Source organism: Pelodiscus sinensis, chromosome 14 (assembly GCF_052426305.1).
Source record: "Pelodiscus sinensis isolate ZL-2025 chromosome 14, ASM5242630v1, whole genome shotgun sequence".
Lineage (NCBI taxonomy): Eukaryota > Metazoa > Chordata > Testudines > Trionychidae > Pelodiscus > Pelodiscus sinensis.
This window is the reverse complement of record NC_143065.1, coordinates 22,398,746-22,413,271: the sequence shown is the minus strand read 5'-3', so window position 1 is coordinate 22,413,271 and position 14,526 is coordinate 22,398,746. Positions and strand designations below refer to the sequence as shown.

Below are 14,526 nucleotides of genomic sequence, written 5' to 3'. Positions count from 1 at the left end.
TCATAAACAACTTTACTATGTCATATTTATAGTTTCTGTGTACTGTACTAGAAAGTTTCATATGCATAGTAAATGTACAGTATATAACTATACACTTATTCAATTAAATAAGTGTTCAGGCTAAGCTTTAAAATGCTAAACTGGGGCACTAATTAAAATATAGGCAATTACTGCATCACAACATTGATATGTGTAAGCTTATTTCTTAAAATTGTAAGTGAGAAATATCTGATATTTTGATAACTGTGATTTCCTTCCCCTCCCTCCCCCTTTTTCAGCACCCCAGACTTTAAAAATGAAACAACAAAAAATCCTCTATATTTTTGCTAAAGGACTCAAGAAAAGGGGTTTTCAGGAGTTCAAGTTCAATAGATTGTAATGTTAGTTTATTTCATTTACATGTTTTCATGACATTTGTCAATATTTCAACTAATCTGTTAATGAAATATAGTTTAATGCAATAAAAGAGATCGTAATTGGCTACATAATGCCACTTCAGCCAATATTTGAGTGGAAAAATTGTATCCTGTATTTATATTCTAAAATTTGTATTTGGTGGTTTGATTCAGGTACATACTGCAATTCTGCCAGTGCTTGCTTTGTAGCATCTGATGGGAAAAAACTGAGGCTGTATCAAGCAGTGGTAGATGCACGAAAACTTCTAGATGAATTGTCTGACCCTGAATCTTCTGTAAGTTTATATAGAGCTTATTTGAAAGACTTGAAATGTAACAGGCAAAAGCCCAATTTTATGCAGCTCCACATGGCATGTCAGGCTTTCACTTTCATGCATATTTTTAAAGATTTGCATGTGTCCATAATCACTGGTTTTGAAAACACTGGATTTAGTATTAGTCAAAAGCTGAAACTGGATTTCTGATACTGGGTTCCACAACCCATAGCAGTTTGTGTGCCTCATGCCTAAAGAGGGAGGCATATCGCATGCCAGATGTAGCTTCGAGAGATTTAGCAGAAAATGTACTTTCAGGGGAGATCAGATTGGGGTTTTTGGGCGGGAAGGAGTTTGAAAAGGCGTGCTAAGGGTCTCCTTTAGCTTCCACAGCCTTCTCCTCCCTACCAATTCCTGGTCCATCTTGCACTTGCACTGTCTTCTGTAATCCCTGTTCTATCACCTCATTAGCTCCTTTCCTTAGCTCCTGCTCCTCCTTAACTATTTCTAATACTCCTGTCTCCACCTCCCTCTCCTTCCCCAGTAGCTCCTGGCATACCTTCTCTTCACCCACTAGTTTCTCTCTTCTCTCTTGCTTCCCTCTCAATAGCTCTTGATTCCCTGCTATCCCAAGTACTCCCCCTGTTAGGGCACTGCCACTGCCACAGTACCCTTTCTTCTGCATGCCATAGAATGGCAGAGAGGGGAAGTTTGGCTGTCATCCTGTAGACAAAGCTCTACTGGAGCTCTACTAGATGTGTAATATACTGCAGGCTTGGCTGTGGGAATGTGGAAGGGGCGTCCTGTGCCTTGAATAGTTCATTTTATTGAAATCCTGTGTAGCAATGAAAACTTTTTGCCTATTGATATATAAAGGAGGGCGTGGAGTCTCTTTTAAGTTGAAATTGGCAAGGTGGCATTGTTTTGAAAATCCAAGAATAAAATCTGTCCAAAAGCAGACTCTCCAAGACTTAAATATTCTGTCAAGATGAAATAGGAGGAATATGACCAGACTGGGATACTACTGCTGCATCAACCTATACCTATCCCCTGGCTTCTTTCATTTTTTCTGTAGAGATTTCAACTTTTCTGTGTGGAGGACTCCAAAATGTTCTCTGGTGTTTGGGTCATATCCCAACAAATTAACATATTCATCTTCACTGGAGTCACATCTGCCCACTTGAATACCATAAACAGGCTCTCCCATAGCCTGCTTTTAAGATCCTCCATTCAGCTTCATAGTCTTTTTCCTTGCAGACTACACACTAACACTGGCAGGCAAGATATGGTGTATTTGGTCTGCCAAACCTTTTAATCTGCCCGCCCCATGGCAACGGTTCCCAATCATTTTTTATAGCGCGAACTGCCAAACCTATTCACAAGCTTGTTTGGTGGTCAGGGAAAATCTTATTTGCATATTCAGTATACAAATAATGAATACACAAATATGCAAATAAAATGTTGCTGGTCTGCCGAAAACTCTGGCCCCCCACAGTCACCGCGAACAACCGGCTTCAACTCCGGTAGTCTCTGCATGGTGGGTGGCTGCCGCAGCTGAAGTAAGCTGTTCGCAGCGGTTCTGAGGGCCGGGGCTGTGGTATACCCCAGACTTCTCAACTCCCCCAGTGCCAGCCCGAACCCCTAGAGCTCCCCCCACCCCTCCGCTATTCCCCAGTGCCAGCTCAGTGCTCCTTAGAGCCCTCTGCCACCTGACCCCCTCAGTGCCAACCTCCTGTTTTCAGAGTCCCACTGCATCCCCCAGAGCCCTGCCCAGTGCCAGCCCTCAGTCCCCAATATTAGTCCCAGAACCCCCCCCAGTGCCAACCCTACTCCCATAGTGCCCCCCACTACTAGCCCTACCTCAGTGCCAGCTCCCCACTCCAGATGCCCCAGTGCTTTCTAGTGTGAGTCTCCCATCCCTTGCTCCCTAGTACTCGCTCCTCCCAGAGCCCTCCTCAATGCTAGCTCCCCGGCCCCCCCATCCCCAAAGCCCACAGCACTAGCCCCACCCCTGGAGCTCTCAGTGCCTGGTTTGCCCCTCTTCGCCTGGCCCTGCGCTGCCTCCCAACCGCCAGCTGAGCATTGCTGCCCAGGTCACAGCTGCTCTAAGGCTGCCATGGCAGGCTCTGCGCGGTCCTGCTAGCGTGCAGCAAATCACTCTTCTGTGTCTGGGAGGAGACTCCACCCTTCCCCTGTGCTTGGTTGGCTGAGAGGTGGGACAGAACATGTCTCTCCCAACAGCCGTGATGGGAGGAGAGGCTTTGGGCGGTGTGCCTTGGCCCCCAAAGCTGCTGCAGCCCAGAGCCAGTGGTCTGTGGCCCAGCAGTTGGGAACCGCTGCCCTATGGCATGGAGCAGCACAACTGAAAGTGGCTAGCTGCTCCCTGTGACTCTGAGCTGTGGGAGGCAGGGAGGGAAGCTTCGTGGACTGCCCTCACCTCTACAGAATCTCTCAGTTCTTCCTGGCTGTAAACCCCACCCACAGCAAAATACCTTAGTCTCTATTTTGCTGGGGTCGGGGGCAGTGCAGCACAATTTCCCAGTTCTCCTCTCTCCCCTTGCAGCACAGAGAGCCTCATGGAACAGCTAGCTGGGGGCTGCTGGTAGGCAGGGAAGCCTGCTTTAGAGGGCTGTTGGCCGGGAGTTGCTTAGGTAAGCAGGTCCCAGCCAGAGCCTGCCTCTGGCACCCCACCCCTTTCTGTACCCTCTCTCATTCCCTTCTCCCATGCCAGGTTCCTCTCCTACACCTATGTCCCCTCCTGGACCCTACACTCACATCCTCTGCCCCATATCACCAGCCAAACCCTCTGCACCCTCTCTTCCTTTCCCCTCCTCCCTCCCCCCAGATCACAGCTCGCTCCCTCCCTGCACCCACTCCTACATCCCGGCCAGGATCTTCTCCTGAACCCATACGCCCTCCTGTACCCCAATTCCCTGCTCCAAGTTGCAACCCTGTCCTTCACCCAAACTTCTTCTCATACCCCACACCTCCTGCACCCCAGTCCCTTACCCTGAGCTTCTTTCTACACCTAACCTTTGTCCCAGATCCTGCATGCCCTCATCAAAAATTATTGCCCACCTCTACACTAACACAATTTCTGCAATACTTACCCTGACTGCGTCCTTGACTTCTGAGGTATAAAGTAGACTATATCTGAAAATAGTCAACCAGGCAGATTGTGAACCATCATTCACAATCTTTTCTTCTCTTACATGCTTTCAATACAGGTGCCTCCTTTCCACTTACTCAAGTTTAAGTTGTGCATAGAGCATAGTGTATCTAAAACAGGCCTTGCAGGTGATCACTGTATTTCCTCACAGTGACAAAATCTGAAATTAGCCAAGAATGAAGCAATGGATTGAACAGCGTTGTGTAAAAAAAAAAAAAAAAAATAGGCATAGTGAAAGAGGAAATCCTTTAATAATGAACACAATGTATCAATAAAAATGTATTAAGAAGTGTTAAGGCATACACATGATACATCTAGAACCACAACAAAGTAAATTTCATGTTTTGAGCTGAGAGAGAACTCAGTGGTTTAACCATTGGCCTGCTAAACCCAGGGTTGTGAATTCAGTCTTTGAGGGGGGTCGTTTAGGGATCTGGGGCAAATCTTTCAGGGATGGTACTTGGTCCTGCTGTGAAAGCAGGGGACTGGACTTGATGACCTTTCAAGGTCCCTTCCAGTTCTATGAGATAGGTATATCTCCATATATTTATTTATATTTATTTATTTATGCTTAATGTGGCAGTTTGTAAATAAAAAATGAAAACAGTAAGAAAAGCATGACTGTGCCAAAAAGAAAAATTAGAAGCATCCATCTACTGTACATGATTACATTTTTAGCTAATTACAACTGCTGCTATTTGAATGAATAATATACTAATTATTACCTTTTTTTTGCTCCTGTTTCAGAAACTCATCGGGGAAGTGTTTAACATTGTGAGCCAACAATCTACTGCTCGACCAGGATGCATTATCGAACTTGATGCAATAACTAACCAAGTAAATAACTGTCTGACCATTAATGATGGCATATAAAAGTGTTTAATGTTTTTGTCTGATAATTAACCTAATCTACTGAAAAGATAAAATACGTTTTCCAAGTAATGATAATTAATAGATAAAACAGAGGACCTTTCTCTCCAATCCATAGTAAATCCCCTGGGATTACTTTTATTTCTATTTCCATGTAATTAAATTATCTCGAGAGAACTTCTTTTAATCTTAACTTGTTAAAATGAATATGCCCCATTTCCAAGGAAAGTTGAAGGTATACTACATTTTTCATGTATATTGATTAATTACCACATAGTTTTATGTCACTCTAAAATAGCTTATGTTTAAAATAAAAGTAATATCCAAATGTAATTTTAGATTCTTCTTCGGTGATATCCCCATGGGTGCTCCACTTGAGGTGTCGGGCTCGTCCCAGCACCGCAGGTCGGAGAGTCGTCAGCCATGGTTCTGCCTGACCGCGCATGCGTGGGGTGCGTGCTGCTCGTGCTGATTGCTAGCTTGCTCTCAGTCCAGCTTCCCGCCAGTTCCTCCTTACCATTCAACGGTCGCAGGTGGAGCAACTCCCTTCTCTTCATCTGTTTAAGAAAGATTTGTCTAAATAGTCGGCCAATAGTTAATAGTTAGTTAGTTAGTGTTTGTTCAATAGTTATCCTTTAAAAAAAAAACCACACATTTTCCTCAGTTCATAATGCCAGCTTCCTCCGGCTTCCAAAAGTGCTCTCAGTGCCATGATGCGATGCCAGCGTCCGATGGGCACTCGTTATGTGTAAAGTGTTTGGGCGAGGGGCATGTACTCCACAAATGCCCACACTGTCTGAAATTGACCGGCTGAGCGAGACAGGACCGCGAGATGCGGCTGACGCTGCTTCTATACAGCAAGGCACTTCAGCCGCAGGATACTCAAGCGCAGGGGCAGTCAGCACAAAACACTCTGGCAGCAGTGAAAACCCTGACCGTATCCGCAAAAAGCAGGGGTCAAAAACCAACCGGGCTACAGCAGCAGGGCGAGTGGCAGGGAAAGAGCCACAGAATTTCCGAGCCCAGGCCCACCTCTAGCAGGAATCCGTACCAGCTCTGGGTCACAGGCACTCTCACATACCTGCTGCTGCGGGTGCCTCAGTCCTAGTGACTCCGACATCGGCCCCGGCATCAGCAGCACCAACTCTGCCAATGTTGGCTCCCACTACCTCCACGCCAGCTACTACGGCACCAACCCTGCCCGTGCCGGCTCCAACTGCCTCTGCACTGGCTACTGTGGCACCAGCCATCTCGGCACTAGCAACTGCGGCATCGGCCACCTCGGTGCCGGCTACTACAGAACCGATCGTAGCACCGGCTCTCTCGGTGTGAGATCAGTATCCCTTCTCTCTGGCACTATCACCGGCTCTGAGCTCACTATCATCAGGCTCTTCGCTGGCACTGGCTTCAACAGTTGAAATTGACAAGCGCCGAAGCGCTAGTGTATCAGCTTCCAGGGCTGCACCGTGCTGGCTCCCAGACCACTCATTGGCACCGCAGCATCAGGGCTCCCCCCCAGGGTCACACCAATCAATGCTGCGTGCAGGAGCTGATCGTTCAACGGGCACAAGGTTTCACTCTTCACCAAGCCCCGAACAATTAGCTCTCTATTCACAGCCCGGATCGCCGCCTTCTGCCTTCTCTGAGCCACATACACATGAAGTTCATGTTACCACTATCTCGAGAAGACACTCTCAGTGATACTCACCAGCACCTCATCACTACCAGACACGTTCTCTATCATCTTCATACACCAGACGCAGATCTAGCTCACCTAGATTGCCTACGCGCTCATCTCCGTATCGATATCGTCACAATTACAAATGACGGTACTCACCTGCATATTCATCATCTAGTTACTATCGTGATCATCATTGCCTCCGTAGTGACTATCATAACGAGCGACGATACTCTTTTGGACGTTCTTCTTCCCGATCTTCACGACACTACTGATATCACTCTCGCAACAGCTCCAGGGTTTCTACACCACCAGGCACTTCCACTCGACCCTCTACACCATCTGCAAATGTGCCTTTCCCTCAAGCACACTCAGAACCAGTGCAGCTAGTAACACTGGAATAGCCACAACCGCAGGAGCAATCCCCAGTGGACCACTCTGCTACTTCTTCCTCTCCGGATGATGCGGTGTTCCCTGGCAATTCTTCTCCAGTAGATGACGCTCATCAGTTTCAGGAGCTCTTTAAAAGAGTGGCAGAATCACAGGACCTGCATGTAGCGGAGTTTCAACAAAAGCAACATAAGCTGTTGAAGAACCTTGAAAATCCCAAAAATCCAAAATGGCATTACTCTTTGACGCAATCCTAGAAACTACCGATGATATATAGCAAACACCGGCATCCTCTCAGCCCACTCATAAGAGGGTAGACAAGAAATATTTCGTTCCCCCGAAGGGGATGGATTTTCTGTTCATGCACCCTCAACTGAACTCATTTGTTGAGGATGCAGTTCAGCAAAAATCCAAGACACCACAACATCGGAATGCTGCTGCTGATAAAGAATCTAAATGCTTAAACCTTTTTTGGATGAAATGTTTATTTTTCCGCATCACTTATACTGAGAATGGCGAACTATATTGCTCATCTGTCCAACCATAGCTTTGATAATTATTCAAAGATGGTAGTAGTTTTAGAGAACTTGCCCGACGAGAAACAGAAGCTCTTAAAATCAGTTATCCAAAAATGCTATATGGCCTCAACAATGGCCTTGCAAATTTTCCTGGATATTGCCGATGCAGCTGCATGGGCCATGGCGTCATCAGTGATTATGAGGCAGTCTTTGTGGCTACAGATGGCATCCGTACCTAAGGATTTACAATGTAAGGTAGAGGACCTGCCCTCTGACAGAGTCTATTTGCAGAGAAAATGGACCAAGTTTTGCATTCTGGGAAGGATTCTAGAACTACCCTAAAAACGTTAGGGATGTATACACCTCCATATCATTGCAAATGGTATATGCCCTACTTCCCACAGAGACCCTTCTCGTATGGGGCGCCCAGGTTCAGACAACAGGATCATTCACAACAACAATAACGCCCCAGACCTCGTCAACAAAAGAGAAGACTGCAAACCGGACGAAACCCTAATTCCGAAAACAACAGACAGCAAATTTGATGGTCCGATCAAGGGACTGAGAACCATTCCACTAATGTACGACCCGGGAACACAGAAGTTATTCCATCATCGACTAAGACCATACCAGCACAGATGGTTTGCCATCAACACAGACTGCTGGGTATGGGAGTTAATAAAATCAGGATACTCCATCCCTCTTCTTTCCCGTCCCCCCATCTTCCCTCCATCCCCGTCCCTTTTCAGGGACCCATCTCACAAGAATCTCCTAATGAAAGAGGTTCTCTGTCTCATAGTTATTGGTGCGGTGAAAGCAGTTCCCAATCAATTTTGAGGCAGGGATTTTACTCCTGCTATTTTCTCACTGAGAAGAAATCGGGAGGATGGAGACCCATTCTGGATCTTCACAATTTCAATCGGTACCTCACAAAGCAGAGAGTCAGGATAGTAACTCTAACTTCTATATTCTCAGCTTTGAACAAAGACGATTGGTTCACATCCCTTGATCTGCAAGATGCGTATTTCCACGTGACAATACACCCAGGGCACAGATGTTTTCTGAGGTTCGTCGTAGGCACACAGCGTTTTCAGTACTAAGTCTCATAGACTCATAGACTTTAAGGTCAGAAGGGGACCATTATGATCATCTAGTCTGACCCCCTTTTTCCGCAAGATCGTTATGCCCCAAAAAAGGAGTTATCGTCCACACTGCTTGTTTTTGTGCAAAAACCCCTAGCGCAAAAACAGATCAACAGAAAATATTCAAATGAGATTGCGACTCATGTAAATGAGTCCCTCATTAGCATATTTTTTGCCTAGATAACTTGTAGTGTAGACGTAGCCATAAAATTTCTTATTCTGAGTATATACATTAGAATGTCTTGGTCTTAATGGTACTTTTTGCCATGTGCTCTTTACAGCACTGTCTCATCCTGCAATAAAGATGTATTTTACCAGTTCCTGGTTAGACATAGTATTGGGAAGGAAGTCTTTTGGCACTCTTTAGTAAGATTCCATATCTTCACAGGATTTTAATAGTTTTGTCATTATATTACTGATCAGGAATCTGAACTTTAATTTTGTGGGGGGAAAGGTTTGAAAATTTTCTGACACTTATCAATGGCTTTCCTTTGATCATGGTGCTATTGCAGAAAAATCTGTTGCTATTTAGAGAGCATAGCACTGAATGTATAGAAAGGAGGAAAATCTGATTTATTCATTCCTTAGCAGCCTTCTCTAACCATTTGTTTACTACATTCTGAAAGCAGTCTTCCCAAGGAAGAGAGAACTAGAAATGTAACTTCTATGTTTGTTGTATGGGGTTTTTTTTTAGGTCTTTATCGGTTAATTGGCAACCATTAAAGATTTGCCAGAGGATAAAGGGTCATTCTGATACTCCTAACTTGCCAGTTAACTTTCATAAATGTCATTTGTGTTAGAGAATTAGTCTAGCATAGTAGATCTTACAGAGATTTTGTTTTTCCACATCTTATAAGTATATAAATGTCCTGACAAAGAATGACAGTAGATAGCCTTCGTCTATAACAAAATGAATTACACTAGTATTGAATGATATTTTGCATAACAATTTTGAAATTGTAACTACTGTTTAACAATGTTTTTAGTGTGGCTCAAATACACAGTTACTTCATGTCTTTCAAGAAGATTTCATTTTGGGATACAAACCGCATAAAGAAGATGTGGAAGGGAAAGAAACAGAAATATTTTTTAAACCATCACAAGGTACGGTTTAAAAATAGCAAGCAATGTGAATTAGGTGTCTAAAATGTTCATGAAGACCACTGAAAACTCTTATAGATTTAACAGTTTTGTTTTTAAATAAGGTGCAATAGAATATATATAGCATATATTTTAAACACTTCCTTACACTATAGTAACATTAAATGTGTTTTAATTTGTACAGAGTAGAACCATTTCCAATTTGCATAATGAGTTGTGCACTCCTGCTTATTTGTTAATGTTACCAGATTTGCTCAATATTCTGGGGTATGCTCATTTATTAGGGTTACTCTTATGGTGCTGGGGGGAGGTTAACAATTCTATCAGTGTGCTGCTTGTGCTTACTTGTGCTCTCATATGGACCTGAGTTCTCCCTGCTGCCAATTCCCCCTCCCACTGGAGCTGTCCTGCAGGAACTAGGTTCCTCAGGATGGGTTCCTCCCACCTTAGCAACACACACAGACACTCACATCCACTAACAGAGCACGCCTGAGAGGACTGGGTAATCAGCACTCACAAGCTGACTCCTCATATGTCCCTGGATTCAGCAGGCTGGGTTAACAGCAATGCCATTTTGCACTCTCATGAGCCTTTGGACTCAGTGGACTGGATTAAACAGCACTTTAAGCTGCCATCCTCATATATCCCCAGGTTCGGCACTTCTCTATCCCCACTTCCACACCACAATCATTCGCAGGTAAACCACTCAATGAGCAAACCCTACAGGATGTGGGGCACTACAGGGATCTTTAGCTTGGGTACAAGAAGCGTTGTTGCAGAGCAAATGGGGAAGCCAAAACAACACCACTTGAGGAAAAGTGAGCGAAAGAGATAGAGAGAGAAGCAACAGCTTAACAATGAAAGTTATTTATTTCTGGGTAGTGAATATATATATAGGGAGCTAGACACACAAAACAGTTACAATATTAAATCTGAATTGAAACTGATTACAAATGTTAGGGCTAGCTAACCATATAACAATTTACATAGGAAAGGGAGAGAGAGAGAGAGATCTCACCACTCTGTGGAGCTTGCACTGATCGGGGTTGCCAGATGGTAATGGGAGCTGGGGGTCCAGAGGACAGGAGTCAAGCAGAGCAGAGCCCCCAGCACAATCAGACAGGAGATGAAGAAGTCTCAATGGAACTGATGCAGTTTAAATCCAAGTATCAGAACAGTTTTTCTTGGGCAAGGATAGGAGTTTTTATAGGGATAGGACAATAGTTCAAAGAGAAACAGAGGCGAGACAATAGAGACTGATCACACCTGGTTATGGGTGATGTTCCTTGAACGAGCTCACAATGCAACTGGGCAGTTTCAGTATTTTGGATGTCAATAGGATCATTACTAGAAGTGGTCTGATAATGACTAATTTGGGTGTGAGCAGGCCTGGGTTCATTAGCATCTGGAGCAGAGATTTCCCATCAGGCAGTGCTTCTCTGCTTTCAGTATCCCATAGTTCAGTGTGGTTCCTGCTTTGGAAGAGCTGGTCTCCATTCTGTATGCTAATGAGAAGTACCTCTATTCTATCTTCAATGCAGATGAGGCTGGGTTGTTTCCTTAATTAGTTTAGGTGTGTCTTCCCCGGCCTTTTCCTTGCTTTGTCTGATTCTAGCAGAGGCCTAGGGGAAGGGGGGGATGGTTTTCCATGAGTGTCACTCCCTGGCTCCCCAAGAGCACAGGACTGGTAGGTAACATTAATTTTTTTATTATTTGTATGAAAAATAGAGCAATTTCTGTAAAGTGGAATGGAAAAAACTTAAGAATGAATAATACTTAGTTCGGGCCCATAGGATGAGTTTTTCTGACTTGCCATCTACTTCACTAGAACATGACTAAAAAGTTGGCTAAGGAAAAAAGCAGAGGGAATGGAACAGAATGTAAGGCCCAGTAGAGCACGTTTAAAGAGGTACTGTGAAGGCAAAAACCTGAAAATTAGATTTACAGGATGTGTTTTGGAATGCATACAGATCACTCCATTTCCTAGATCAGAGGTACACAAAAAGTAAAATAAGTTCAATTTTGAAATATTCTGAAAATCCCTTTTGAACATTCAATGCCTAACAATATTCTCAGTAAAAATAAATTCTTTATAACCTCTATAATGTATAAAAAGTTATAAAAGCCTGAAAATAATTGACTGTGAAATTTTAAAAATGATAGCCTCTGTTGTTGGTGGAAATAGCATATGTACTACTTACATGTCCATCTTTCAAACACTTGAATTAAGCACAGAAAGGCCAAATGTTTGGCACATTTTGGGAAATGTTTGTCCTTTGGATTGAAAAAGAGAATTCTAGTCAGAAATAACTTTCAAGCTACAAAAACCATATAGGGACAATGTTTGATACGGATTCACTATGGAGCATAGTGGTCCAAAAATTCAGTTTACCTATTGGGCTGCACCTCATCAGACTCTACCTGGCTTTTGGCTGTACAGACAGGCCATGCCAATGGCCAGAGAAGGCACAGGGGAAACCGAGGCACAGCTTTATATGGTGCTGCAAGAGCTACCAGGTGCTTGCCACATGTGGGTACTTGTCCAAGAACTATAGCTATTCCCTTTAAAAAGGGAGGAATAAAAGAAAAGCTACAAAATGGAGGAGAACACAGCAGGGATCAGACCCAGTCTCTCTTCCTGCAGCTGCTGAAAGAACAGCAACATTAACAGGAAGCCCTTCAGCTGCAGTAAGAGCATTTGCTGCAGAGTGTGGAATAGTGGACCTCAAGGAATCAAACAATTCTTAGGGTAAAAAGGCTTTGAAAAGTGGGGGCCAGACAATGACCTAGAGGCTTTATGTACTTTTGAGCAAGTAGCTAGTGAAACAGGATAGACAGGTATTCTCGGTGGCCTCATTTTTGTCAGGAGAGGCCCAAATAGCACCCAGGCCTGTATTTAATGAGCAAGTGAAATCTTATATCATACATTTGACACCTGAAGTTTATTGACACTGTTTTAGAATGGAACAGTTCTACAAAGGAGCATGCTCTGGGGGTGGTTGGTTCTGTTGTTCCAAGACAGGGAATCATGTTTTGTCCAGAGATGAGTTCTACAGAGAAAATTTCCAAACCGATCATCCTAGAACAACGTTTGCAGGTTCTGCCATCTACAGTCCAAAGCTAGATGACAGTTTCATCCAATTTCCAGCAGTGCAGGATAAAGAAGAAAGGCCTCTTTGGAAGTAGATGATCTGAATGGTGAGCCAGGTCAAGAACATCACCCCATGAAAGGTGGAAAGAAGTCAAACCCACGTCTTCAGAGGCTGGAGAAAACACACTAGGAGGAAGAGTCTTGTGCAGACCTAATTCACAGTCATCCCTCTCTCCAGTCATTTCTGCAGATCAACAGGAGTACTCTGAGCAGTTGCCAAGGAAACCCAGACAGGTGTTTCTGGTAAAGTGTGCCAGACTGGGATGATGATAGTCTCTGGTTTGGGTGGCGCCTTTAGCCACAATCAGATGCCACCCTCTGTAGTATCCATCAAGTAGGGCACATAGAAGCCCATTTCCCCTAATAAGAATTTTCCTATCTGGCAAGACACACCAGCACATTCCAATCCACGTATCCGCTGGAGGGGGTCAGAGGAGCAGAGCAATGGTGGAGTTAGAGGTGCAGCGTCAGTGTGGCAAAGTAACAGTTGGAGTGTTAAGGAGCTTTCTGTGACTCTGGGCAGAAACTGGCAAAGTTTCGCAGCCCAGATGGGGCATGGGATGGTACGCAAGCCCATAGTGGAGAAACCTACACAGGTTCTGGTTAGGGATGTTAAATTTTGTTTAATCAACTAGTCGATGGATTTACCATTGACTAGTAGATAAGCAGGGGAGCCACAGTGGGGTTAGCTCCCGGGAGCTGACCCTGCTGCGGCTCTGCCTGTTAAATGTATTAAGAGGCAGCAAGGTGGGGGAGCAACTAATTGAGGGACTAGTTGACTATCCAATGAGCTTTTCCTTATTGGACAGTCGACTAGTCGCTTACATCCCTAGTTCTGGTATTATGCTCAGGATGGTTTGGGCCTTGGGCACAGGTGAGAGGATTGGAGGGACTTGTTAGATGACCTGGAGACTACTGAGAGAAGTAAAGAGAAAACTGAAACATCTTCACAGCTTATAGGAATAGCTACAAAAAGCTCAGTGAGACCTTTCAGAAATATCTCCCGGTAGAAAATTATAAAATGGGTAGACACAGTTATAACAGGACTTGGTCCAAATAAAAGTGGAATTGGAGCACAAAAAACAGCAGCAACAAAATGCAACAAAGCAGGGATCCAAAGTTGGGCCAGAACAATGCAATGTGGAGATTCAGAACAACTTTGTAGAAGTCATCAAAAACCCCTTGTTAGAGGAGCGGCAGTAGATTGAGTGAGTCAGGGATAGGATGTCATTGGCCCCCAACCTAAAAAAGGTTCCCCACCGTTTAACCAATAAGTGGTAACAGGAGCAAAGTTGCACAAAAAGCTGATGAAGTTGGATCAGGCTTTGGAGGTGGCCTTTTCTTAGGTTTGCATGCAAACCTAAGAAAAGAAAAAGGGATTATAATTCAAGATGGTGCTCCAATAGTATATGAGAGGTTCATTGGACAGCTGACTGGGAGCCCTCTGGGGAAAGTGAGTCTATTTATTGGCATTATGATACAACCCGGGTGAGAAGTTGGACAAGATCGTCTTCTTCCTACCCTCCCCCCTCCAAATGGCAAGATCCTAGCAACTGGGCAGGAGGTTGTGTGGCAGGTGTATAACCCACACTGGTGATGGAAAGATTAAAATGGAGAAGGCACTTAAAATACTGAGCTGCTCATTGAGAGGTGTTAGGCATGGCTGTGGCCAAATCCAGCTAGGGAGGGACTGGGTCTTCATTCAGGAAGAGCAAAGGGTGGCTGTGAGAGAGCCTGCGGTGCAGACCCAGGAAAGAGAGAGCTGAAAGTTTGCTTTCTTGGGCTGAAGACTGAGAGAAGCCTGGGAGCCTGAATCTGAGCTGGAAGTCTGACTGGA

General features: G+C 44.5%; 1 protein-coding gene across 4 annotated transcripts in view; it reads left to right on the top strand.

Moving 5' to 3' along the window:
- DMXL2 (Dmx like 2) overlaps positions 1 to 14,526 on the top strand; it is a 151,631-nt gene that overhangs the window by 66,608 nt on the left and 70,497 nt on the right. For all 4 annotated transcript variants that reach the window (XM_089782037.1, XM_075897232.2, XM_089782035.1 and 1 more), the window contains exons 13-15: positions 570 to 691; positions 4,587 to 4,676; positions 9,424 to 9,541. In XM_089782037.1, coding sequence (XP_089638163.1) covers positions 570 to 691; positions 4,587 to 4,676; positions 9,424 to 9,541 — 330 coding nt within the window. The remainder of the gene's footprint in view (positions 1 to 569; positions 692 to 4,586; positions 4,677 to 9,423; positions 9,542 to 14,526) is intronic.